The sequence below is a fragment of the Rattus rattus genome, chromosome 16 (genome assembly GCF_011064425.1).
Source record: "Rattus rattus isolate New Zealand chromosome 16, Rrattus_CSIRO_v1, whole genome shotgun sequence".
Lineage (NCBI taxonomy): Eukaryota > Metazoa > Chordata > Mammalia > Rodentia > Muridae > Rattus > Rattus rattus.
This window is the reverse complement of record NC_046169.1, coordinates 9,436,438-9,464,051: the sequence shown is the minus strand read 5'-3', so window position 1 is coordinate 9,464,051 and position 27,614 is coordinate 9,436,438. Positions and strand designations below refer to the sequence as shown.

Below are 27,614 nucleotides of genomic sequence, written 5' to 3'. Positions count from 1 at the left end.
CCCTGGCTTCTACCTCAGTGTTGGCTCACAGGCTGTCACCACAGCCCGTGCTGTGTAGTGCTTCGAATCACAGCCAAGACCACCTGGTCTGTGCTTTTTTGGTGGGGAGAGGTTTCAAGTCAGGGTTTCTCTGTGTAGCCCTGGCTGTCCTGGAACTTGCTCTGTAGACCAGGCTGGCCTCAAACTCAGAGATCCTCCTGTCTCTGCCTCACGAGTGCTGGGATTAAAGGTGTGCACCACCACCACCTGGAAGATTTTTATTTTTAATTACCATATATTTGTTGTGGTTTGGATTTTAATTTGATTTTTAAAAATTTGAAACTGGATCTCATTATGGAGCTGACATTGGCTTTAAACTTGTAACCCTCCTGCCTCTGCTTCTCAAGTGCTGGGTTAGTAAGCATGTGCCTTGGTGCTTGGCTAAATGCTTGTGCAAGCATTTCTTTGCACAAAGTTATTTTTAAAAGTGTATGCCTTAGTTACTTTTCCATTTGTTGTGATGAAATAGTCAGACAAAAGCAACTTGAGGGAGAAAGGACCCACTTCGGCTCATAGTTTCAGGTTGGTTCATCATGATGGGGAGGCCAGGGCATCCGGAGCTTGAAGCAGCTGGTCATGGGGTGCCCACAGGAGCAGAGAGGACTGCATGCATGCAGGTGCTCGGCTTCACCCCACCATCTCACTACTGCAGTGCTGCCTGGCCCAGGGTCCCCTGCGGAGGAATGAATTGTCTTCTCCAAATTAATACATCACTTACCGTGATGAAGACCACCTGCATAGACCACCAAGAGGCTGCCCAGTCTATGCTGGTGTCACAGGGCTTCAGACAGGCTCGCCCCTCGGTGGTTCTAGATGCTGGTAGGCCTGGAGCTTGGGTCACGGGTTGTTGTGAGCCACTGAGCATGGGTGTTAGGAACCAAACTCAAGTCCTCTGGAAAGCAGAAGCGCTCTTGACTTCTGAGCCATCTCTCTAGCACCTTCCATATTTTTATCCTTTTCCTCCTCCTCCTCTTCATTCTTCTTTCATTGTTTTGCTGTGTAGCACATACTAGCCTCATACTCAGCTTCCCAAGTTCTAGGATTATAGTCATGAACTCCTACACCTGCTTAAACAACAGTGCTCTTTAGAACTAGTTTTTAAAATGTTCCTTTGTCATGTTTGTCAAACAAAAATGAACTGTCACCTAAAGTTTTAGAATGTGTATGTGTTTCTTCTCCTTCTCCTCCTCCTTCTTCTCCTCTTTCTCCTCCTCTTCTTCCTCTTCCTCTTCCTCCCCCTCCTCCTCTTCTTCTTTCTCCTCCTCCTCTCTTCTTCCTCTTTCTCCTCCTCTTCTTCCTCCTCTTCCTCTTTCTCATCCTCCTCCTCCTCCTTCTGATAATTTAAAGATGTCAATGACTCTTCTAGTTCAGTATCATCCCTGTGACAGGCTTAAATGCAGAAAGCTGGGTCCATGCCTTGAAACGGAGACAGCAGTGTGTGTTACCAACATGTCTTACTGAAATCACGTATTTAATTAACAAGTTCTGGTATCCATTCAGAGATGGACCTTGGTGTTTCTGCCTTGGAAATTCTGGCTGGTGTTTCATGATCATGCCAGTCACCTCCTAGTCAGAGGCTCTGATGAGCAGGGTGATCTTGGTTATTTCCCTTTGAGCCTCATGTGCTTCTTGTCTCCTCTGCTGGCTTCCCGTGGTGTTCACACCACAGGTGCTCTAGGATCTGTGGCTCTAGAGACCAGGGAGGGCCAGGTCACCAGGATGTAGAAAACACCTGTTTTCCAGTTAGGCAATGTAAAGGATTCATTTCATTGGTTGGCTGAACTTTATGTGGGAGTAATTGTAGGTTTGTAGAAAGTTAACAAAGATTCTCTACAGAGGTATCAATAACCTCGGCCCACTTGTGAGCATTGTTGCCTCTTACATAACTAACACAATAGCACACCCTTATGCAACCACAATACAATACCCAAATCAGGAAATCAGTATGATAAGGTGTGTAGAGTTGGTTTGATCTTCCTTTGCTGCCTTGTGTAGGCCAGGTGGACTGGCCTCCTGCCTCGGCCTCCCGAGCGCTGAGACTACGGTTGTGCACTATTACACCTGGCTCTACAAAGAGATGATTTGCTGGAGTTTTGGTTGGAGTAATGTTATACCTGTGGACCAAGAGAACTGCCATCTTCACTCTGAGTTTTCCAGTCCATGCAGCTGTGCTGTCCTGTTTCAGGCTTCTGTTTCTTTCTTCACTATGGGTCTCCTCATGCAGGGTTTGTAGGGCTCTGTTAGAGCTGTTTGCATTAGCTTTTGCAGTTTAGAAGGGCCCAGAATTCTCCAGTCCCTCTGTGCATAAAGTTTTCCAGTTCGTCCCTTTCTGCTAGTGCCTTTCTCTTGCCCACAGTAAGACACTAGCTTGTACCTTTAGCACTGTGCTGCAGAACTGCGTCCTTAGTTCTGCTTTCCGCATGGTCAGGCAGAGGGGTCTGTCCAGCCAGGCTGTCAGCAAGTCTTTCCGACAGTGTATAAAGTGTATAGTACTGTCCAAAGAGAAGTGCCTGATTTTTTTTGACCCTTAAATAGTGAAATTGTGTGTGTGTGTGTGTGTGTGTGTGTGTGTGCGCGCGCGCGCGTGTGTGCATGCATATGCTTGTCCCATGGCAAATGGAGGTCAGAGGACAGCTTGAGGAGTCATTTGTCATCTTCTACCATGTACTGGGAGTGGGATTCAGGTTCTCGGGTTTGGTGGCCTGCTTTTGTTTCCGAGCTGTCTCACTGGCCTGCCAGAGGTACCTTTCGTGCCATCTAACGACCTGAGTGTGATCTCTGCACTCTGTGTGGTAGAGAGAACTGTGTCCTACAGGTTGTCCTTTCACATGGTAATACATGCACACCCTCCCATACATGCAAGATAAAATACGTCAAGGTCCAGGACTCACTCTGTGTGCCAGGCTGGCCTGGAACTCACACTGTCTCCTGCCTCTGCTCTGCAGAGTGCCGAGACTAAAGGTGCGCCATTCTCAAGACAAGCTCGGGTGGAATGTCATCACAGGTAGGCACCCACCTGCTCTCTCAGACTCCTTCCTGCCCTGTGGCCAGTGGCCTTCCAGGGGAGCTCTGTCCCTGGCAAATGCGACTTGCTTTTCTTTTGTCTAAGAATGTTTCAGTTTCCCCTTAGTTCCCAAAGGATAATTTTGTCAGCTGCACAGTTCAGAGTTGGCAGCTCTCTCTTTCTTCATTTGAAAAATGTTGTGCTATTTCCTCAGGCCGGGAAGGCTTCAGCGAGAACACACTGTTGAGTGGATGTCTGTCTCCTCTAGGTAAGGCATTCTTCTCTCTGCCTGGAAACTTTTATCTTTTTCCCTCTCTTTTAAGGGTGTATTTATGATGTGTTTTGGCATAGATCTCTGGGTTTATCCTGTTTGGATAAACTTCTTGAATTTATAGGTTTGTGGGGGAGTTTGTTTCAAATTTGAGAAGTTTCTTTAGCCAGCCATAAAAGATGTGCTTCCAGCTTGCAGTCTGTCTGTGCTGGCGAGGCTCTCCACAGCTCTGTGGGTTGCCGGGTGTCCTTCAGCTGTGGAGTGTCTCCTCCTTCTGGCTCCTTGAACTGAAGGGAACGACCATCGGGAACCTTCAGATTCACTGGGCCATTCTTGGGTGCTCCCAGTGGAAATTGCATGCTGTCTGCAGCACTCCTGCATGTGTGGAGAGGCACAGATAATGTGCTCAAAGGTACTGGCTAGGGATGGCTCGGCTGGTAAAGTGCTTGCCGCACATGCTTATCAACATCGTGTACAATCTGTGTGTGGCACTACATTTTGCATACGGGATAATGAGCTTGGGGTTGGAGACAGACGAATCCCTGAGGGCTTGCTGGTCAGCAAGTCTAGCCGAACATTTGAGATCCAGGCCCACTGAGTAACTCTGTGTCCAAAAGTAAGGTGGGGAGTGCGGATGAAGACAGCTGATGTTGCCCCTTGGCCATGCTCCACCCCTGCCCCAGCACCTACATACAAAACTACAGGAGACCTTCCCTCCCAGTCTGTTCTCTGCACATGTAAAATGACTCCACCTCGTGTTAGGTGCTTTTGGTTGAAAATTTGTTTCTCACGAAAAGAACTTTAGTCTTCTGTCTGAGGCTGATTGAAATGAGGACACCATCGTCTCTACCCTGACCCTGTGAGTGCAGTGGGAAAGAGGCTCAGCCTTCTGCAGGGCTGCTTCACTGGTGGAACCTGTGTCTTTTTTTTTTTTTTTTTTAAGATTTATTTATTATTTATTTCATGTATGTGAGTACACTGTCTCTGTCCTCAGACCCACCAGAAGAGGGCATCAGATTCCATTACAGATGGTTGTGAGCCACCATGTGGTTGCTGGGAATTGAACTCAGGACCTCTAGAAGAGCAGTCAGTGCTCTTAACCGCTAAGCCATCTCTCCAGCCCTGGCAAGCTGTGTCTTAAGTCTGCTTGTGTCACAGTGCAGATTCTGCATTGCTCTGAGAAATCCTGGCAATTCTGTGTGTCCTTCAGGGTAGAAGAGAAAAACATAGTGGCTCTTAGAGAGCCTTCATTTCTTTCTTTTTCTTTTCTTTTTCTCTCCCCTCCCCCATTTTTGAGACAGGGTCTCTATATAGCCCTGGTGGCTAGCTTGGAACTTATCTAAATGTTTTTCTGTGTTTTATTATGAAAACTTTCATACCCAAAAGTTGAAAAATTTCGCAGTGACTAGGCTGAGGGCTTGGGATGTGGCTTAGTTGTTACAGTGGCTTGCCTAGTTGAATGAAGCCCTGGGCTCGGTTCATAGCATTGAATAAACTAGGTGTGGTGGTGCTTGTGTGTAATCCCCGTACTCAGAAGATGAAAACGGGATCAGAAGTTTAAACTCATCATCCTTGGATTTATATTAAGTTCAATGTCAGTCTGGACTGCCTGAGACCTGTTAGAAACAAATGCAACTACTGTCTCGAATCTAGAATTAGCCTTTTGCCTAGTGTGCTTTATCGTGTATCAGTCTGTTTATCCATCCCTTATCTGTTTATTAGTTCATCTGTGGGGCCATTTCACAGTTTCAGTTATTAATATACTTATCATCATGGCCTGGTGGGCCCATCAAAGCCAGGCTCTAAGACATTAGGTGACTATCTCATTCCCTGTCCTTCCCTGCTACATCCATAGCCTTCCTCCAAGACCATAAGAAGAGTGCCCTTGCCCAGATGGACACTTAATTTTGGATCTTGGAATCGTATGGGGTGGAATTCTGTCAGGTGGTCCAGGAGAGCATCCCTGGAGTGACAGGCTCTTGCTTTGCCAGCTCTGGGATGCAGATTCATCCTGTTTTGGGGTATTCTCATGCATTAGATGAGCAATCTAGCACTGATGGGATGTTGTTCTTAGGGACTAGAGAGCTCACAGCGACAGTGGGAGTCACATGGAGAAACTGCACCTGCCTAGACCGTTGGTTCTCAGGGCCCTGGGGATTGTGGGCCAAGAGGATTAAGACTTACTTTCACTGGTTATTTAAAGACCTGGAGGAAAAGGAAGAGGGGTGCTTTGCCAAGACTGAGGTTGTATTTCACAAGCCAGGATCATAGCCTCATTGTGTTGTAGATCTTAAAATGCTGGGCTCTGTGTCATTAAAGGCATCCCAACTGTAAAATTATTTGACACAAAAATAGTTAAAATAGTACTGACACATTATTAATGGGATTTTTTTTTCCTCCCCAAATTTTGTTTTGTAGATAATCTGATACAGCGGTCAGTACTGGGGCCAATTTTCAGGAATTCACTAGAACCATAAAATAATATTGAAACAACTGTTTTTATTTATTTTTATTATGTTTTAACTATGTGTATATGTGATTGGGTCTGTGTATATGTATGTGTATGTATGTGTATATGACCACAGAGCTCAGAAGGGGGCATCAGATTACCTGGGGCTGGAGCTGCAGGTGGACCAACATGGACACTGGGAATGACCTCAGATCCTCTGAAAGGGCGGCATGTGCTGATAACTCCTGGGCCACCTCTCTAGCCCCACGAAACAGCTCTTTCTATTGTAAGACATTAGTAAGCAAATGCCTCCAATCCCTTGAGCAAATTTTTGGAAAGGAAAAACCTATGTTGTAAGTGTTCTGAAAGTTCTCTCCGTTACTTAAATATGCCACAAGGCTGTACTGCTAGCATCCAATCCAAGACATACTTTCTGAGCTCCTACTGTGTGTTCTTGTAGACATAGCTAAACAATAATTTAGCATGATGCTACCAATGGTACTGATACAGCATTCCCATTGCTATGGCAAAGCAGTTTCCCCACATTTGCTATTAAAGATGGAGGAATGGGGAAACTGGGTCTCCTGTGTGTGTGTGTGTGTGTGTGTGTGTGTGTGTGTGTGTGTGTGTGTGTGTGTGTGTGAGAAAATGTAAAAGGCATTACTGTTATGGAGAGCAGTGTGGACAATCCTTGACAAAGCAAACATAGACGGCCACAGGGCCCTTGATCGTAGTAAGAAGTGGGGCCGTGCGCTGGAGAGATGGTGCAGTCCTGAGAACACGTGTTCATTTTGCAGAGGACTCATGTTTGATTCCTAGCTCAAAACTCTCTGTAACTCCAGTCCCAGGGGATCCAGTGCCCTCTTGATCTCTGCAGGCAGCACACACATGTGGTGTGCATACATACATGCAGGCAAAATACATATAGAATAAAATAAATCTAACAAAGTTTTCTTTTGACAATGAATAAACAACTTGTGGTAGGTCCTTACTATGGACGGTTACTCGGCCATCAGAAGGAAGAGCTTTCTTTTTTATAGACTTGTACGTGCTGGAATTCCAGGACTGTGGGCAAGTTGAGACAGCAGGATCACCTTGAATTTATGACTAGCCTCGGCATACAAAGTGAGACACTTATTTTTTTTTTTTTCCAAAAGAGGGAAATCACATACCAGAACCTAGATAAACCCTGAGGGTGCTGTTGGGCTGAGTGTAGTAAACCTCTCCCAGAAGCCCCTACATGAAGTGTCTACAAGTGGTAGATTCTTACTGACAGATGATTAGACGGTGACTCTCAAGGGTGAAGAACAGTGGGGTTAACTTAGTATTTAATGTGGACATATGTCTGCAAGATGAGATACTACAGAACCTACCTGTCTGTCTGTATCTGTCTGTCTGTCTATCTATCTATCTATGTACATGTGTGTGCTGTGCATTCACACATGTCACAGAATTCGTGGAAGTCAGACAACAGTTTGAGGGAGTCAGTTCTCATCTTCCACCATGTGGATTCCCGAGTTGGAACTAGCTTGGTGGCAAGCACCTTTACCATGTGTCTTTATTTGTTGAGCCATCTTGCCAGCCCCGGAGCTGCACTCTTAAAAATGGTTATGAAGGGTTATGAGGGATATGGCTGGGTGGTCGGGAGCACTTACAAAGTGGCTGCTTACAGAGGACTCCGGTTCAGTTCCCAGTACTCACAAGCTCCTGGGGGTCTGATACTTCACAGAGATATGCATGCAGGCAAAACACCAATGTACACAAAATAAAAATAAATAAAATTATTTAAAAGTGGCCATGAAGGATCTGGGGATGTAGCTCAATCAGGAAAGTGCTTCACTTGTGTGAATCAGTCAGGTCCTGGGTTCAGTCCCTGGATACAGGCCTGTTCACCCGTTTCCTCCACCCCCTCAAATGGTTATAATGGTTGATTTTGCTGTCTTAAAAAGATGGTCTCAGTATGTGTCTCTGTGTGGTCTCAAATACTTGGACTCCTCCTGCCTCTTCCATTGAAGTGCTGCAATTGCAGGCACATTACAGTACCTGGCTGCACTGGTACATAGAGTTTTGTGTAATCCCATCACTAGGGAGGCAGATCTCCGTGAGTTCAAGGCCTGCCTGGTCTACAAAATGAGTTCCAGGACAGCAAGGGCCACACAGAGAAACCCTGTCTTGGAAACAAGCAAGCAAGCCAGCAAACAAGCAAGCAAACTGTTCTTAAATGAATAAAGAGGAACACAAGTATCTAGTCTCACACAGCTTAGCCAGTGAAGAGCCAGGACTTGAAACCCTGGGCTTGACCCTGGAGCACTGAGTCTCCAGTCAAGCTCTTGCTTCTAGATCACTTGCTAATGGTGGCTGCTCCAGAGTGATGTCATCTGGGCAGTGGTTGTGGGTCTTTAATTTACTAGTGGGATGGGGCAGGTCAGGCTCAAACCTGAAGGGGAGGGAAGCGGAGTGCGTGCTCAGGAGAAGGCGTTGCCAACTAGGAAGGGACAGCACCCAGGTGGGTGAGATCTGAGCATGACCTGGAGGCTGAGGTGAGGAGGTTGGATAATCCCCCTTTTCTGGGAAGAAGTCTCATCCTTAGACTGTCTCTTAAGTATTTATCATGGCGATGAGCACCTCACTAACAGCTTTATACTTTATTTCTGCATACTGTCCACAGTAGGAATGTATCAGTTCCTCTGTTTACCTATCGAAGGGCTTCACAGTGGCTTCTAGATTTGGGCAGTAATGAAATGGCTGCTATAAATACTCGTGGGCAGGCTCGCTGGGTAAGTCTCTAGGAATGCAGCAGCGGCTTGGATTGCTTGCCTGTGTTTAGCTTTGTGAGAGGCTGGCACACTGTCATCCAGTGTCGCCACACAGCTCCTATTCATGTATTTGTGAAGCTTTCTTTTTCCTCCACAATCTCAACTTCTGGATGTGGAAAGAATCACCCTATCAGGTTTAATATAAAAATTATTTCCTCGACTGTTTTTGAGGGTAGAAAGTCTCATTGTCCATTGTTAATTTTTCAAGTATTCTTCAAACTTTTAAATTATTTCTTGTTTTTGTTAAAAATACAGTACTTATTTTAAAATTTCAAGATCAAGAAGAGATGTGACTACCTTTTAAAAGTAGTGGTATTGTTTTTCACAGGTGAGAATTGAGTCACATGAAGTTTAGTCAGTACCTCAGGTGGTCCAGCTAGTCGGTGGTGGATGTAAGATTTGAGACAGCACTTCTTCAAGACTCAGTCTTCCCCTATTTGGTTTCCTTGAGCCAAAGTCTCTGCGGTGGCTTGAGTAGGAATGGCCACCATGGCTCATGCGTTTGAAGGCTTAGTCACCGGGGAGTGGCACTACTTGAGAAGGATTAGGCCTTGTTGGAGGAAGTGTGCCACTGAGGTGAGCTTTGAGGATTCACAAGCTCAAGTCAGGCCCAGTGTCTGTCTCTTGCTGTGCCCTGGGGATCTGGGTGTAGCACTCCCAGCTGCTGGTCCAGCACTGTGTCTGCCTGCAGCTACTGTGCGTCCTGCCATGACAATAATGGACTAAATCTCAGAAACTCTAAGCCAGCCCCAATTATATGCTCTTTGGTTTGGTTTGGTTTGGTTTGGTTTGGTTTGGGTTGGGTTGGGTTGGGTTGGGTTGGGTTGGGTTGGGTTGGTTTGGTTTGGGTTGGTTTGGTTTTTGGGAAGAGTTGCCTTGGTCATGCTGACTCCTCCCAGCAATGCAACACTGACTAAGGCAGCCTCATGAAGCTCAGGACGGCCTCGTCTCTGCCTCTCAAGTGCTTGGCTGTAAGTGTGCATCACACACGCGGCCTACAGTTTCCTGGCGATTGCCGCCTGTTTTATGTTACTATTACAAAGTACCTGAGACAAACAGCGCGAAGGAAGAACATCTTTTTTTCTGGCTCTCAGTTTTAGAGGTTTCAGTCCATGACATTCTAGAAGTTTCAGTTCAGGCTTAGACCTGTGATGGGGCAGATGCAGGGGCAGAAGGATGTAGAGGACGAAAGCTGTTCACCTCATGGCGGCAGGAAGCAGAGGGTGAGAAAGAGGCTGGGCCCCTTTTGGGGAACCCTCCAGTGGCCTCCTTACTCCAGTCAGGTCCCACCCTTCACAGGAAGGCCTGTGGATGAGACCCGAGTCTCCATGATCTAATCCCCTTCGAAAGCTATGAACAGTGCTGCATGGGAAACCAGGATCTCAACCAGGAGCCCACAAAAGGAACTGGTCCAGACCCGAACCACAACACTGCCTCCATTCTTAGTGCACCAAGTCCAAGCGTTTGGATTTCCCCATTTCCCAGTGACTCTCAAGTTTCTGTGCTTAATAGAATCATTCCACAATCCCTTTAAAATTCAGAATCTTTGAAATCTTGTCTAGAGGTTCTGATGTGAAAGGCCTGGGAACTGTGTTTCAAACATGCACTTTCGTGTGTGCATGTGAATGTGTATGTGCAGGTGTATGTGTTCAAGGGGGAGGGGAAGGATGCATGGAGACCACAGGTTAGTGTCAAGTGTCTTTCCCTATTTTGGGGATAGGTCTTTGCCTGAGCCTGGAGTTCACTCAGTTGGCCAGGCTCGCTGCCTAGCAATTTCCCAGGGATCCTCCTGTCTGCCTCTCCCGTCATGGGATTACAGATTCACACGGCTGTACCTGGCCTTGTATGTAGTGTTGGGAACGCAGACTCTAGCCATCGTACTTGTGAAGTCAGCAGTTATTACTGAGTTCCGTGTCTCTCAGCCCCAGATGTGTGCTTCTGAGTGGTTCCAGCAGAGGCTTACAGGCCGCATGGTGAGAACTGCTGTGGAAATCGGTTAGAACCGGACTCTGAGGGGACATTTTTGTTGCATGCTTTAGAGAGTTGGCTGCGTCTTTGGTTCTTGTGTTTGGTTTTGTTGGATGGAGCCCGGGAGTAAACTGCCCTCGACCACTGTCTCAGTCACAGGACTACAGTGGTCCTTCTGTTCCTTGGCAGGAGCTGACTGCATCATCGGACAGGAAGAGCAGCAGTTGTGGGCTGGCATGCTAGTTGTCAAGGGGATGTTTACATGGAGTCCAAAAGGCTAATTTGAGGACATTGCAATGCCAGCTTTTTAAAAAATATGCAACATTGTATAAAGACAAGGCTGCCATTTAAAAAACCTACTGACTGCTCTGATTCTCAGTTTTTGCTGTTTTAAATCTATCTATACAATGTGCTAATTTTTAAACAATTTTATTTACTGTGAAATGTAATAACTCTGGAAGAAAAAAAATGGGCTGTGTTCAAAGTCAGTGTTCTTGGTTGCCGGAGTCACTGGTGAACGCTGGTTCTTACTGTCTATTTCCAGACACTGTCTTGGGCTTTGATTTTTTAGGAAACACCTTTTTTTTTCTTGTCAAGAGCTGAAAGGAGTCAAGTATTCTGGTGTAGTCTTCAAAAATTTTAAGGTGTGTGCATGGGGGAGGGAGACAATTGCCCATGTGTGCGGACCAGAGCGGAACCAGAAAACTGACTGGTTTGGTCAGGGGGTTCCTCGTATCACCTGTCTCTAGTCCTCTGATCCCGGAGTCTCAGGCTTGTGTAGCCAGTGCCTGCATTCTAACATGGCTGCTAGGAATTTGAACTCAGTTCCTCGTGTTTGCAGAGCAAGCATTCTAACCCATTAAACTATTCCCCAGCCCCTAGATCTCCATCTCCTTTCAGGGTAATAAAGTGCGTGCTAAAGTCTGGGCTACCGTGCTATAGTTTGGATTTCAAATACTTGCCGAAGTTTTGTATGGTAAAGGCTTTGTTCCCAGTTTGGCACTCTCGAGAGTTGGTGGACCTTGAAGAGATGGGGCCTAGAATGAGGAAGTAAAAAAATCTAAGAGTTCATCAAAAGTGTGCTCTTGAAGGGGATTTTTGGATTCTTGGGTTTTTTATTTTTATTTTTTTAATTCCATTCACTTGTCCAATCCTGGCCATGAAGTGGTTTCTTTTTTGACCATTTATCTCTTGCCCCCAACCCAGAAGGAACAGGGCCAAACAACTATGGACTAAAACCTCAGCAACTCCAAGCCAGAATGAATGTTTTCCCTTGTAGCTGATTGTCGTGGATGTTTGTCACGGTGACAGGAATCTGACTAACAGAGTGCTCAGATGCTAAGCGTTCCCTAGAGCTCAAGCTGTCTGCTGCCCGCATCTGCTGGGTACATGCACTGGGTAGTGACCACCCACATCAGAGGAGACACTTGACACCACCTCAGAGGCTCTGCCATGCCCTTTCTCAGGCAGCACCTTCACCCTCAGACTAACCGCTGCTCAGATTTCTATCACCACGAGTCGGTTTTCTCTGTTCTTGGCCTATTCTCAGCCTTCCCTATTAAAATGTGGTCTTGAGGGCTGGAGCCGTAGTTCAGCAGTTAAGACTACTTGCTCTCTTAGAGAGGACCCAGGTCTGGTTTCCAGCACCCACATAGTGGGTTATGACTGTGCAGCTCCGGTTCCAGGGGATCTGATGCCTATCTATGCACAGACCTAGTCAGGCACACGCGCGTTCTCTCTCGCCCTCTCCTTCTCTTTCCCTCCCTCCTTCCTTCCCTCCCTCCGTGTGTGTGTGCCTATGTGTGTGTGCGTGCGTGAGCATGGGTCTGTCTATGTCCCTCTCTGCCCCCCTCCCCCAACTCTTCTGTTGGTGGATTTTGGAGTGTTCCCACCGTTGGCTGTTGTCAGCAGTGCTGCTCTGAAGACTGACGTGCAGATCTCCATGTTGACAGCTACCTTTACTTCTCTGAGATACACACCCAGTTGAACTGCAGCATTAAGCAGACTGAGTCTTTGAAGAACTGCCAAGCTCTGTTCCAAAATGGCTACAATGGATCACATTTAAAAAAAATTAAGTGTTTCATTTTCTTCTTTGGGTTTAAGTAATTTATTTTTACTTTAAAAGCGAGTGTGCCTAGCTTACATTTTTAGTTTGTTTTCTAAAATTGTCATGTTAGCTTGTGATTTTCTAAGTGTTAGAGCTATAGCCCATGACATTTTTATAGCTATGTATGTGACAGTTTTACACACTTACCCCATTTTGGGTCTTTAAATTTTTTTTACTATGAGAACCAATTTTTTACTATGTTTTCTTTGACCAGTAACTCATTTGCAGTTAGGGTCCTTAGTTTTTTCTTTTGATTAATATAATAGTTGTACATATTATTAGTGTACAGTCTTAATTTGTGTATAGAGTGTACACTAATCAGATAAGGTAATTAGCATTGCTACTCACTGCTCTGCACCCCAGACTCTGCTCTTCCAGGCCTCCTCTCTCAGGGACTATGCAGCCCAGCATGGCCTCAAACTCGTGTCTCCTGCTGGAGCCTCTTACGTGGCAGATGCCAGCATCTGGCCACGCTGTGTGTTAGAGAACATGGGACCACCTTCCTCCTAGTTACCCACCCACTCTATCCCTTTCCCTCCCCTTCTGACTGTTGTAATGACTGTTTTCTACTTGGCATCCATATTGCTAGCTTCCACATAGGAAACAGAACATGTGGCATTTGTCTTAACTTCACTTAACATACTGTCTTTTTAGGATTGTTTTTTTTAATTTCTAAACAAATGGTTTTTCTAGTGACTGTTTTGTTGCTGAATTCTAACTTTATGATTCTGTGGTCAGAGAACATGGTCTTTCCATGAAAGCCAAGAGATAAAGCACTGTGAGTGCCTTGGGCAGGAACGGATGCTATGCCATGAGGAATAATGGGGCACTCACCGTGGTGTGGGATGGCTAGAAGAGAGAGCTCACCTCTGTGGCCATCCTTGAGTCATTCAGTTCCTTACTCACCTATCGGTGACAGGTCCAGAGTCTGAATTAGGAGACCACATTGCTGCAGTGGGCTCACAAGTGCTAGAAATGTAGAGAATAAACTCGGTAGGTGAATAGGTGGATGCTGATCTAGAAACCCCTCTGTTCCCAGCCTTGTGCTCTCAGAATCAGCCAGTAGAAAAGCCCAGGTGGACTCCGCTCTGCTCCTGGGCCTGGCCTCCCGTTGGTGGGTCCACTCGCCATCATCTCCCATCGGTGGAGCCAGTCACCCACACAAGCCTGTCTATCCGGGAATGCATTTTTAGGTGGAATCTTCTTCCCGGTTTCGCTCAGGCAGAGGTAACAAGACTTCTGTGTATTGACAGTGTGCTATGTGGCTCTTTGATTTAATTTTTTAATAATTACTTCAGTATGTTGGGATGGATGGCACACATGTGCCATGACACACGTGAATGTCAGGACAGCTGTGAGAATTGGCTCTATTCTGACACCGTTTAGGTTTCTGGTTTCAAACTCGGGTCACAGAACTTGGCAGGATATACCTTTATGTGTTAGCTGGAGGCCCCTACAGTGTATTGTTTTGCTGTATATATACACTGTGGGATGATTAAATCAAGCCATTAAACACATCCATTACCTCCTGTGTCTAGTACTGCTTTTAAAGATCTACATTCTCAGCAGTAGGCATGTATGTAGCTGGCTTCCTCCCTGTCTTACTCATGCTCCGCATAGACCCTGAGCCTGTTCTTCCTGTCTGACCAACATTACTCTGTCTTCACAGTATGAGGCAGGCGGAAGCCCTATAGATAAAGACAACTATAGATGCTCTCCCAGCAGTCCGTCAGAGGGAACGTGCGTGCGTGCGTGTGTGCAGAATCTAATCTAGGCCCCCACGCTATATCCATCTATCCATTGTGCATCCTCCAAAAGTTAAAAGGATTTTAGATGTGTATACAGCGTTTGTGTTGTACATGTATGTGTATAGGTGTATACATGTCTTAGGGTTTTACTGCTGTGAACAGACACCATGACCAATGCATGTCATATAAAGGACATCATTTAATTGGGGCTGTCTTACAGGTTCAGAGGTTCAGTTCAGTATCATCAAGGCAGAAGCCTGGCAGTATCCAGGCAGGCATGTGCAGGAGCTGAGAGTTCTACGTCTTCATGTGAAGGCTGCTAGTGAATATTGACTTCCAAGCAGAGCTAGGATGAGGGTCTCAAGCCCACGCTCACAGTGACACATCTACTCCAACAAGGCCACACCTCTTAATAGTGCCGCCCTGGACCAATCATACCCAAACCATGACAGTGCACTCATACATGAATATCACTTTCACCTTATTTCCCTGCAACAAGGTTTCTCATTGAACCCGAGCCCTGCTGTTTTGCTAGGCTGCCAGGCCAGTGAGCTCTGAGATTTTCCTGTCTCTGCTCCCTCAGCTCTGGGGTATAGCTTTCTGTGTGGGTGCCGGGAATTCTAACTTTGTTCTTATGCTTGCATAGTATGTTCTCGTCCACACTGCCCTTTCCGCCAAGCCCTCGAGATGTTAAAAAGTGCTTATTTTACTTTATGTTTTGCCTGTGTGTGTCGATGCACCACATGTGTGCAGTGTCTTTGGAGGCCAGAGGACAGTGTTGGCTGCTTTGGAACTGGAACGATGGTTGTTAGCTGCCATCTAGGTGCTCTCAACTGATCCTGGGTGCCCTGCAAAAGTGAATGCCCTTATACCTCTGCACCAGCCTCCCTAGATTTTTTTTTAAATCTTTTTATTGGTTCTTTGTGACTTTCACATTGTGTACTCCAATTCCTCTCATCTTGCCCTCCCCTAGTACCTGCCCTCCACCCTTGCAAGCTCCCTTCAACAAAGAAACAAAGTCTCTTTGTGGAAGCTGTAGTGTGTTCCAGCATGTCAGACAGTACGCCCTTTTCCCAAACTTCTTTGCTGGCTTCTGCTGCTCTATCAATACCGGAACCTCCTCTGGGAGTCCTGGTTTTGCTCTGTAGGAACTGCACTCCAGCAGTTCGTTGATGGGGTAGATGATGGGGCTGGCCAATTCAGAGCCCTGGACCTGGGCCTGAGGTGTGGTGGGCCTGAGGTGTAGTGCGTCTGAGCTTGTCAGCCCTCAGGTTCTCCCACTCTCACACCCTCATGTGGTTTCCGAGGTGAACTCAGGCCTTAATGCATATATGACAAACCCTGCCTGCTGAGCCATCTCCCTGCCCTACTTTCTTGCTTTCATTTTTAACTGTTGTAGACTATGCTTGTTGTAAACGTGTGCCTCTTCATGAAAAGTAGCTTGTTTTGTTCAGTTTTTACCGTTAGGGTTTTAGTGTGCCTTGTTTTCCTTTTATATTCATTGTGTAAATACCAGTTGCACACCACTGCAGACCGAGTTCTCCAGAGCAGTTGTTAGAAGCTGGCAGAAGCGCGTTGTCTTTTACAGCCTTTTTGTCTTCTGATTTCCTGGGTTCACTCATCTCACTGCATTCAGCTGGCAGGTCATGTGGGGGTGGAGATCACCCACACAGTGGCACTCTGGTGTTTGGGGACGGTGACAGCTGGGGTGTCTGCAGCTCTGCCTCTGTGTGGTTTCTTCCTCACGGTTGTGGGCCTTAGCTTCTCCAGAGCATGGTGGTCTCGGGTTCCAGGATATGAGAGGTGAAGTGTGAGGCTCTGTGGCCTTGACTCTGCACTGTGTCACATCTGCCTTCTTCCTTTGGTCATAGGAAGTTTAAGATAGCCTGCAGTCACTGGTGAGAAGCAGATTCCCCTTCATGATAGGAGGAACTGTAAATTACTGCGGTCTTATTTTCTCACTCCAATAGTAGGAACCAATACACTATTTTTTCTGCTTTAATGTTTTATGTTTTGCATTTCTTTTTTTTTCTTCTTCTTTTTCTTCTTTTTTTCTTTTTTCTTTTTTTCGGAGCTGGGGACCGAACTCAGGGCCTTGCGCTTGCACTCTACCACTGAGCTAAATCCCCAACCCCATGTTTTGCATTTCTAATGGTGGTTGTGGTGTCTCTTTTCTTGTCTTTGGTTGTTTCATTTTGTGGTGCTGGGGATGGAGCCTAGGCCAGCCCTGTAATGAGCCACCCTCAGTCCCATCTTAATCCCCCAGCTTTGGAATTTGAAACCCAGTTCCTTTCCTGCATAGCCTGGACACTTCCGTATAATACCTTGTCAAGACCCCACTTGATGGGAGCTTGGGGGGAGCTTGTTTGCGTCGCTGTTCACCAGCTCCATGTTCTGTAAGCTACTCTCTGCCGTGGCTTTCCTTCAGAGTGGACCGAGGAGGTCTGTGCTTACCCTCTCTGGCTTTCTTCTCCGCCTGGCTCAGCTCTTGTCTCTCAGTCGTCCTTGTTCAGGGTTCCCTCCAACGGTAGTGCCCAGGTGGCAGTTCCTCAGTCTTTGCTTGTCTGCAATTGTTTTACTTAATTCAAGAAGACCAGGCAAAATGTCCTGGGACAATAAAGAGGAACAGTGGAGGTTGAGGGGACCCAAGAAGAGGGTAACCATGCACTAGCAATCCACATGTGACCTTGAGGCACCCAGTTCCTACCTGGTCCTGCGGCTCAGCCCACCCAGGCCAGCTGTGGCACTCCCCACTGTGTTTCCTGCTGCAGTCATCATGTGACTGGCCAGGTGACCCACTTGGATGTGAGTGTGTTGACTGGCCTTATCACCTGCACAGGTCAAGAGGCTCTTTGTGAGACCCACAGGCTCGGCGCTCCTCCTGTGCCCAGCTGCCCTTCCGTTCCTGCTGTCAGATCTCTCTGCTTGGGATTATCTGTCTGAGCCATGCTTACTAATGTTTGAGTCACCAGTGTTGTGAATGCAGGGAAGGTATTGTTTCTTTGTACAGGGCGCTCTCTCTCTCTCTCTCTCTCTGTCTCTCTCTCTCTGTCTCTCTCTCTCTGTCTCTCTCTCTCTGTCTCTCTCTCTGTCTCTCTCTCTGTCTCTCTCTGTCTCTGTCTCTCTGTCTCTCTCTCTGTCTCTCTCTCTGTCTCTCTCTCTCTGTCTCTCTCTCTCTGTCTCTCTCTCTCTCTCTCTCTCTCATTGAATGATCAGTGGGACCAGGGTCTAGGCTCATGCCTTGCTAATGTCCGGTAGGATTGGCATATCCCTGACCGAGAAAATCCAAAGCTGTCAGATGGCAACAGGAAAGTCGTTAGCCCTGCTGCATTAGTGTTGATCACTCGCAGTACAATAAACCTGAAAGTGGCAGACACCGTTTCCAGTCTGCTGCTCAGGGCCAGAGCATATGGCTGAGTAGCCAAGTGGTCACATTTCTGCTCATTGGATAGTTTGTTGTCATATTTGACTTCTAGTCCTTAAAGCATAATGTTGCTGGTCACCGTTCATAAATCCCGGGTCTTGTCTTTTCTCAGGAGAGTTGTAGAACAGAACGTTAGCCTTATGGACGATGTGTGAGAGACAGAGACGATGCTTATGTGTGTATGTGGGGGTGGGAATTACAAGGGTAGCCTGAGATACAGCAACAATCCAGAGCTGAGAAATCCCAGCTCTTTGGCACCTGGAGTTTGTCACCCAGTGAGTTATTCATAAACTTGACTGTTACGAAGTGCTTGCCCATCCGAGATGACTGATTCTTTAGTACCAGTGTACATTTTAAATACCAATGTGTTTTCTAAGATGTATAAAACGCCCTAGTTTTCCTTCATTCTGAGAAGTAACTTCTATTCGTCGATGTCTGTGAACAGGCAGTGTATAATGGGCACATGCTTGGCCTTTTTTGAATGCAGTAAGTGGAGCAGCACTCCATGCTCTCCATACAGCGTCTCCAACCTTTTTAGCTGCTTCAGGGTTTATAGTGTGTGTGTGGCGGGGGGTGGACTGTGTTTACGTGTGGAGGACAAAGGAAGATTGCAGTGTCCTGCTATACTTGGTCACTTGAGCAGGGGTCTAGAGCCATGTAGGTGGCTAGTAAGCCCTAGTAATCCTCCTGCCTCTGTCCCCCACAGTGCTGGGGTTACAGCTGTGCACAGCCACGAAAGCTTCTTCTTTGGCCGAGAGGGATTTACGTTCGGATCTGAATACTTGCATAGTAAGCATTCTTACGTACTAAGCCATCTTCCTAGCCACTGCACTATATTCTGTCCGTAAAGACAGTGGTGCTTATCTGTTCAGTGTCTGCCTACCAAGTGCCTACTTGGTGCCTACAGAGACCAGAAGAGGGTGTCAGATCCCCTGGAGCTCCAGATATTGTGAACTGCCAAGTGGACTCTGGGAACTGAGCCCATGGCAGGTCTTCTGCCGGTGCCCTTAACCTCTGAGCCATTTCTCCATCCCCGTGATATGTATTTTAAACTTTATAGTCTATCATCAAACATATTATACCATTTCTCATAAAGGAAAATAGTATTTTTCTCCTGTTTTCGTTGTCTGTTTTGTTTTAGTTTTTTTGAGACAAAATCTCATTCTATGACTCTGACTGGCCTTGAACTTAGGATCTTTCTCTTGACTCAGCCTTCTGAACTGTGTCCACAGGCGTCTAACGAAGTTAAAAATTTCATAACGATGTGCCTTTATTTTCTCTTCAAGTCCTGTGTCCTTTCACTGTCTACTAAACCAGTGCCTTTGGTTCAGACAGCAGCAGTGAATCTTTTCAGGAGATTTGCATCAGAACTGGGGAACCTTCGCTTATGCCCTCCCTTCAAGCTCCACCCTGTGTCCTGTAGAGCTTTTCATGTGGCAGCCCACACCTGTCTGCCTGCAGATCTGCTGCCAGTGAATTATTTTAAAGATTTACGATCTGAAAAGTAGCTGGTTTCACCTTTTCTGAAAGATACTCTGCAAAGTATGGAATTTTGTCCACTTTCTCCTTCATTTCAGACAAAAATAAAGTCCAGTTTGAGTCGCCCGTCCTGGCTGGCGGCAGACTCCACCAAGCCTGTGGGGCTTTGCAGAGCTTTGTTTGCAGGAGGCAGGTGCCTGAGAAAGCCAGGCCGGCCCAGCTCCTGAGCTTGTTGTGACTGCTCTGAAGCTGTGCCAGCGGCAGGACCACGGGATCCCTGCCTGCCCTCCTTACTGTTTCCCTTGTGAAAACTTTTGTTTGCTCTCCACAATGTGGACCACACTGAAACTGTCCCTGCGGTCCTACACACACTGCGCTGCAGGGCTCCTTGCTGTCCCTTAGTTCTGCTGGCTCTGCACAACCAACCCCTCACATGAGCACAGAACTCAGGCCTGCCTCCCTGTGGTCAGAGCTCTGTGATGGAGCCAGCCGGCTTCAGGGACTTCACTGCCCGACCACTGGTGCTGCTTAATTAGCCCGGTCATTTGTTTTACCAGCACAGTTCTGTTTTGTTTTTTCTTTTTTGAAACTGAGCTTTTTGTGAACCCTGGCTGTTCTGGACTTGCTTTGTAGCCCAGGCTGGCCTCAACTCTGTTGAGTTCCACCTGTGTCTACCTCCTGAGTGCTGGGATTACAGGAGTGCACCATCATGTCTGGCCCTAAGCACAGATATTTTAATAATCCGTGGTAAATAAGAGTGAAGATTAAATCTAGTAGGGAAAAATGAAAATTAAAAGCATTTCCATAGAAAATACAAACTCAAATGTTAAAAGCTTAAAATAAACCAACTAGTTACCTAAAACCCAGCATTTAGAACACTTACAATAGTAATATTAATAGGGGGGGGATGAGAGGGGTACTGAGGCAGGACCGTGACACATGAGCGGGAGCCCTCAAAGGCATTTTTAGAAATAAGAATTCACAGCAAGGAGTAGACACAGACCTGACGAGGAAGGAGACCCTGGATCCAGCAGAAAGCAACTCAGAGTTGGAATAAAATGAGAAACAGCAAATGCTACAGCCCAAATTCCCAGCTCTCAAACAGCTTTATCCAGATGTTACCACCCTCTCCCCACTCAGAATGATTGTGAGTCACACGCAGGTCAGAGTGTTCACTTTGGAACCGTTCGCCCTGGAAGTCGGGAAAGCAGTATTTTGTTCTCATGCCGTACCTGTTGCCATGAGAAAGTTGTACACAAATGATTCATGTGAGCTCTGCTTTTAGGTGAGCAGCAGAGTTCAGACTTGCTAAGTAGATCTTGAACTGGCAGGCTTTACAGCCTCCTGGGGTTCGGAGCTGGGCCATTGTACGTAGTGGCCGTGGAGCTGCCCTGTTCTGCTCCTGAGAGCAAAGCCGGCGGCTCTCTCAGCACCTCTTTCCGAAAACTATAGCACCGTAAACACTGATTTCTGGGAAGATTCATCAATGGATCCTTCCTTGTCTTTTAAGCCATCTTAAAAGTATATAGATCCTGCCCATCCCCAGTGAGACTGCACAGACAGACAGGGTGGGCAGACAGGGTGGGCAGACAGGGTGGGCGTGCTCAGGAGTGACTCCCTACTCTGCCTCTCTGCCTTGACTGTTTAGGGTCATGAGGAAGCATTTCTCACTCTCTATTCACTGCCACGGCGTTTGTGTAGGATACAGTGAAAATGTTATGAATTAAGGAATCGCCAACTTTTGCCTGCGCCACCAACTTGAAAACTTTATAAAGAAATTAAGACTGCGTGAGTTCAAGGCTGACCCGGCTAAGTTAGACTCAAAATAAATAAAGTGTAGCTCAGTTACCTGACATGTGCAAAGCCCCCAGACTCCAGAAAAGGATCAAAGCTGGGCTGGGATATAGTTCGTGTGTGGGCACGCATGGAACCCTAACTTCCATACCCAGCATCACAGTAAAGGAGAGGAAGGAGAGAGAAAGGAATGGTGAGGGGTTAAATCCCCAGGGACTTATTTAGTGATGCCCAGAAAGGAAAGCTTTACCACAATGGAGTGCTTCTCTTCTAAGGGACTGACGTTTGACAGTTTTCTGGGTGGTAAGACATTCTAAGGGATGCTGACAGTAAAATAAGTTACAGGAAGGAGAGGGATATGCAGACGCACAGTTGACACAGTGAACGTGCACAGCAAAAGCATGTACTGGGGGCCTACGCCAGCTGAGCGATGTCTGCCGACATTGCTAGCAAGAGTGCAGACTCCTGAGCGGCTCTCCGTTCAGTAGGGTGTGATGGAAACTGTGAAGTTGCAGTGGGCCTCCAGGTCTGACTTCTAGGAGATGGAGCAACTCCTGGGCACCAACAGAGACCTCCGTAAGCCAGGAGCGCTTGCCGGAACCACACGTCAGCTGTTCTCCACTGCACTCGCTGCCAGCGGCGCATCAGATGACCGCCAGGCTCACCCCACCTGTGCTGCAAATTCAGTTCACAGGCCTCAAGCCCCTTCACAGGGAAGCTGTCACCCAGTAGTCTCATGGCCAGGAAAAGAAAACACACCTGTTGAATACCTCTCGCAAAATGGAAATGCCGAAGTCCGTGCAGTGTGGACACCTTTGTCCTTTCTCCTTACTTGAAGTCGGAGGAAATATTTTCATCATGACACCTTTACCTCTCCTAAGCCAAGAGCTTTAAAGTGACAAGGCAGAGCCCAGAATGCAGAAGCAGTTTGTATTGACTTCCCTGGGCAAGGACTGGCATCCTGCTGGGGGAGGTCTGAGGAGCTGGGGAGCCTTCCCTCACCATGGCCTGCCATTCCGCCCTCCACATGGCAGGTGAGCATGTGAAGTGGCCTGCAGAGATGGGGCGGAACCACACAGCGGCTGCCATGCTCATGTGCATCCTGGCACCTGACAGCGTGACAGGGTGACAGGGTGTCAGAGTGACAGAAAATGCAGAGATTGGTCCAAGAAACCAACCATGTTCTGTTATCCTTTTCCTTAACCCGTACATACACTGGGTTACCCAACCATGTGTGGAAGAGTGTCCTGTTTCCTATGCCTGCTTCTGCCAAATACCTCAAAACACATTACAAGGAGAGACACTACTAGCTGTTGAAGTCAAAGGAGGGTGTTGGGGGGCCACTTTTTATTATGAGAAATTTTATTTTTTTTTCTTTTTCTTCCACCTCACTCCCAGAGACCGTTTCCACGTAGCCTTGGCTAGCATGGAACTTGATCTGAAGACCAGGTTGCTCTTGAACTCACAGAGATCTACCTGCTGCTGTCTCCTGAGTTCTGGTATTAAAGGCGTGCCCCACATACCAGCCTAGAAATCTCAAACTTTAAATGTAGAACTGATACGCAGTCAAATAGATTCCATAACTTTTAGCTTGTTCAACTTTTTTCTGAAGTTTTTCAGAGTAAAATTTAGATATAACAGTCTTAAACCACAAAATACTTGGGTATAAGTCTCTAGAAAATGATATTTCCTATATTACTGTCACACCATTATCCTACCTAACAAAAGTTATCTTTTTAAAATTACATTGTGTGTGTGTGTGTGTGTGTGTGTGTGTGTGTGTGTGTGTGTGTGTATGATGTATGTATGTGTGTGGTGTGGTGTGTGGTGTGGAAGAGGGAAATCCAGGCAGTCCATGGAAAGGTTCGGAAGGACAAGCATTGGCATCGTTAGGATGAGGTCATCCAGGTGCTTCCGTTACCTTTGTTCACGCTTAGCAGCCTCCTCATCTCCAGGGCAGGAGGAGGAAAACTGTTTTCTTAGAAAAGCCATCTGCAGAGGATTGACGGCGGCAGCAGCTCTTTCCTTCTAGACTCTGTATGTGTGTGGGAGAGGTCGCAAAGAAAAGCCTTCGGGGATTCTTAGGGGTTGCTTTAGGCAGCTGATCTGTGTGCTTGCCTCATATCGGGCTCACCCCACTAGAGGCTGGCTAATTCGAGAAATAGTCTTTGTCAGAGTGGATGATTGTGGTAGTTGCTTTGAAGAGAAAAAGTGTATGCTTGTTTATGCTTCATATTTCTGGGTCTTGGGCGTTTCTGGCTCCTTATGTCTTCTCTTTGACATAAAAAGCATAAAATGTCTTCTCTTTGTATGTGTTGGACATGTCTCCTACTTTTGCTGATTGGTCTGAGCTGAGACCTGCAACCTGAGACAGGTCAGGCCAGTAAGAATTAAGGAGAGGTTCTATAGGACCTGCTGGGGAGAAGCTTGAGGAGCCCTGGGGCGAGGAGGCACATAGCCTTAGCTACCAGGTACTGTACAGCAGGGCAGAAGCCAGTTCCACAGTGAAGCTGGCGCTTTGCAAGGCAGAAGGAAGACTCTGGTTCCAGAGACCTTGCGGAAGTCTAAGTTTGTCATGATTGGCATGTGTTGAACATCTTGGATTGTGCTGCTCTTGTTTACCAGATACATTGAATTGTAGACTGTTATTTCTCTTTAAAAGATTGTCTGTCTGTCTGTTTGTCTATCTATCTAGGTGAGTGAGTGTGTATGTGTGTGTGTCTGTCTGTCCATCTATCCATCCAGTGACTCTACAAAGAGCCTGTAACCCCTGGGAATCACAGTCAGGGACACTTGTGAACTCCCTGATGTGGGTACTGGGATCAAACTCTGAGGCTCTGGTAGAGCAGCGACTACTCTTAAGTGCTGAGCCATCTTTCTACTCCATTCTGTCTTCAGTATCTCTTCCCTAGGGAAAATCATTCAGTCTCTCTTGGCCTCAGTTAGGAATAGGGATAATAATGGCTGGGCTCATGGTGTTCCGAGGGCCCAGGTTTTGTGGAGAACAGTAACCCTTCCTTAGCATAGAAGGTTACCTAAGGACACTGCTGAGATACCATTCGTGTTTCAGTGTGCGGCAAGGAGAGGAAGAAGGAGGTAGTGATGTCACAGATTTCCTGCTCCCCAGCTTTCTCCATGTGCATTTCCTTCCCTCCCGTAGGGGACCTGCTTATTATAAATTCTGTGTTCACTGTTCTCATGATGACTTGTATTAATATGCCCACAGTGGTTAGTTTTTCTTTTTTTAAATGGTTTGTTTATTTTATGTGAATCAGTGTTTCTCCTGCATGCATGTCTCTGTGAGGGTGTGGATCCGCTTGAGCTGGAGTTAAAGTTTTTATCCACCACGTGGGTGCTGCAAACAGCGCCCAGGTCCTCTGGAAGAACAGCCAGTGCTCTTAACCTTGGGTCATCTCTTCAGCCTGTTGGTGAAGTTCTAATTGCCAACTTGACATTTAAAAGTCTCAGTGAAGAATTCTCTAGATTAGCTTGGTTTGTGACCATGGCTGTGAGGGAATTTTGGGATTGGGTTGAGGCGGGGAAGACCTCCAGTGAGTGTGGGTGGCACCAGTTCATGCACAGGCCAGGTCCAGGTGAGTGACAAGAGCAAACTGTGCGCTAGCACGGTTACACAGTCACACAGTCACATGGACTCTCTCTGCTCCTGACTGTGAATGTGTGTGCTCAAACCCCATGGTGTTCCTACCACATGGATCGGAATTGTGGGGCAAATACACCCTGTCTCCTTTAGTATGGTTTTGTCAAGGTATTTTATCAGGGCACGTGTTTTCATAGTTATGCCTAAGAAAGCCCCGAATTCTACAAGGTTGGAGGGGGGGGCAGAGTGTGGGCGGCCAGCACCTTGCTGACTTCCCACTGCACTTCTCAGTCCCCAGAGTGTAACCACCCTGACCTTTCTCACGTTCGTGTTTCTGTTTTGTGTGTTACACATGTAGCACGTCCGTGAGAGACTGAGAAAGGCAGGATAGCCTTGCCTACTGTTCTCTGCTGGGCGCTGGTTGGCATCTGTGTCTGTCTTAGCACTACAGCCTGTAAGAGGATACAGAGAAGTACCCCACCATAGTACCCGCTCATTGGGGCTCTGTGGGGGGAGGGAAAGTCTGTGATAAAGCTTGGGGCGGGATAATCTGCATTGCGGCAGGGTGGTAGGGTGAGGTGTGCACAGAGGTGGTTGGTGCCCTTTAGCTTCTGTTTTCCTCCAGAGAAGCAGGCAGCCTCTGTGGGGTGGGTCAGGAAGGTCAGGGGCCTCCCAACCTGACCTAGCCTTACCAGGTTCCCCAAAGTTATTGACCTACCTACCTCTTTCTTTCTTTCTTTCTTTCTTTCTTTCTTTCTTTCTTTCTTTCTTTCTTTCTTTCTTCCTTCCTTCCTTCCTTCCTTCCTTCCTTCCTTCCTTCCTTCCTTTCTTTCTTCCTTTCTTTCTTCTTTTCAGTGCCTGAAGACCTGTCATTAGAAGAGCGAGAAGAGCTTTTGGACATCCGTAGAAGGAAAAAGGAACTTATTGATGACATTGAGGTAAAACTAGCCTTTGCGTTTGTGTGGACCACTGCATGGGAGCTTCAGGAGCATGTGAGATTGGTCTTCGTCTGTGTGGACCACTGCGTGGGGCAGCTTCAGGAGCATGTGAGATTGAGTCTTCCGTCTGTGTGCATTGGAAGCACAGAGACAAGAAGAGATGGAGCTTTAAGGCTGCTGTGGCAGAGACTGTCCATCCCAGACAGCACGAGCCCTGTGGGATGGCACTAACCTTGGTGGGACTAGCATTCCCAGGAGTTGCCATGTGGCCTCAGAGTTGTTGGCGTAAACAGTGGCAACAGCCGGATACAAAGCCCTTTTCTGTGTCTGTTACTCCAGGCTCTTAGAGAGGTGTCCTTTGAATGGGCAGACAAGCATGTTTGTTAGATTCTCACTGTATATCGTGTGCCTACTTGGTAAGAGCAGAATAACAAATGTAAACAAAGATAAATAAAACCAATGGATAAACATGGCCTCCCTGCAGTTGTGTACTTGACTCAGAGGCCAGGGCGGAGGGAACCCCACAGGGCAGGAGATGGGGGAAGCTACAGTTTCAGAGCTGGGGATCTGTGATGCCTCAGACACCAGTCAGAGGCCGGGTCCTTGGTGTGGAGCTTCCTCAGGAAAGACAGTCGTGTGGCTCTGTTTGAGAAGCTTCCTAGTCATTGTCATTGCCAAAGTAAATGTTGCTTCACAGGCCACTCGATGTAGCCCAGGCCTTGTCCTAGACAATGACTCCTTTCTAGGAACTGTTTACGTCTGAACTTGCTGGCACACACATAATGGGGTTCTGAATAAAATGTCTTTGTACTTGAGAGGTAATTGGTGCCTGTTTGGCTGTAAGGTTGGCCCTCGTTCTTGGAAAATTCTGCAAAGCAGAGAAGTCCTTTATCTAAGAGTAAGAATGGACGTCGTGTGGACAGAAGTGATCATACACTCAATAGCATGGACTCGTCCCTGAACTCTGACTGCAGAGAGGCAGGGAAGCCAGCCAGTGGGGATTGAACCTTTTCTGTCCCCTCTCTTTCTGATGTCTCTGAGTTGGACCCTGTCCAACATGAGTGGGCTTCATGTCACTCTTTTAGAAGGAATCATAACTAATCGTCACTTTAAAGTGTTATTATTTTAAATTCTGTATATGTGTGGGTAAATGCCCATGGGTGCAGGTGCCCACAGAGGCCAAAGGAGTGGATCCCCGGGAGCTGGGCTTGAGTGCTTGTGAGCCAACTGATGTGTGGGGAGACTGAGCTTAGGTTCTCTGAAGAGAGTAGCACAGCTCTTCACTTCTCAGCCATTTCTCTAGCTCCAGGGGCTTTCATCTTTATGAAGTGACAATCATGAGACTGGTGGCAAACCTGATGTCAACCTAGACATTTCTAGGTTTCTGCTTCCCTCAGAGTGCAGGCTACCCATGCCTCAGGTCATGCGTGACACTGCATGATTTAGCTAAGGACCCTGCTCACCTCTACATGCTTTTGTTTTTTTACTTTCTTCTTGGTTTTTCGTACAGTTACTTAAGAGCCTGCCTAGTTGGACCTCTGTGGTGTATGTGATGAGAGGTGGAGATTGCGTGTGGGCACGCATGAGTGTGCATGTGCATGAGTGTGTGCATGTGTGTGAACAAGTGTGTGTGCATGAGTGTGAACAAGTGTGTGTGCATGAGTGTGCAGGCATGACTGTGTTCTCTGTGCCTCTGACACTGAGTCTGCCTTGCTGGTACAGATGTTGGGTTTGACCTTGTAATGCTCGTGAGTCTTTGGGCAAGCTCATGCCTGGAGAGGATCAGGGTGTCTCTGAGCCTATGAGTGTAGGATGGGTAAGATGCCCATGACCTGGTTCCTTCTTTTCTGACAGAGGCTGAAATATGAAATTGCAGAAGTGATGACGGAAATTGACAACCTGACTTCAGTGGAGGAGAGGTAATGTGCGCGAGACCGCGTTGAGGCTCCTTCCCCTCTTTATTCCCGCCACCCCCCTCT

At 47.1% G+C, this 27,614-nt stretch overlaps 1 protein-coding gene across 4 annotated transcripts in view; it reads left to right on the top strand.

The window, feature by feature from the left end:
• The window catches only part of Cyth3 (cytohesin 3), a 91,440-nt gene that overhangs the window by 38,202 nt on the left and 25,624 nt on the right, over positions 1-27,614 (top strand). For 3 of the 4 annotated variants that reach the window (XM_032886879.1, XM_032886881.1, XM_032886880.1), the window contains 2 exons: positions 25,553-25,635; positions 27,490-27,554. In XM_032886879.1, the coding sequence (XP_032742770.1) occupies positions 25,553-25,635; positions 27,490-27,554 (148 nt within the window). Of the gene's footprint in view, positions 1-3,287; positions 3,312-25,552; positions 25,636-27,489; positions 27,555-27,614 lie in introns of those variants that run through there. The other variant, XM_032886878.1, reaches the window with a different exon arrangement.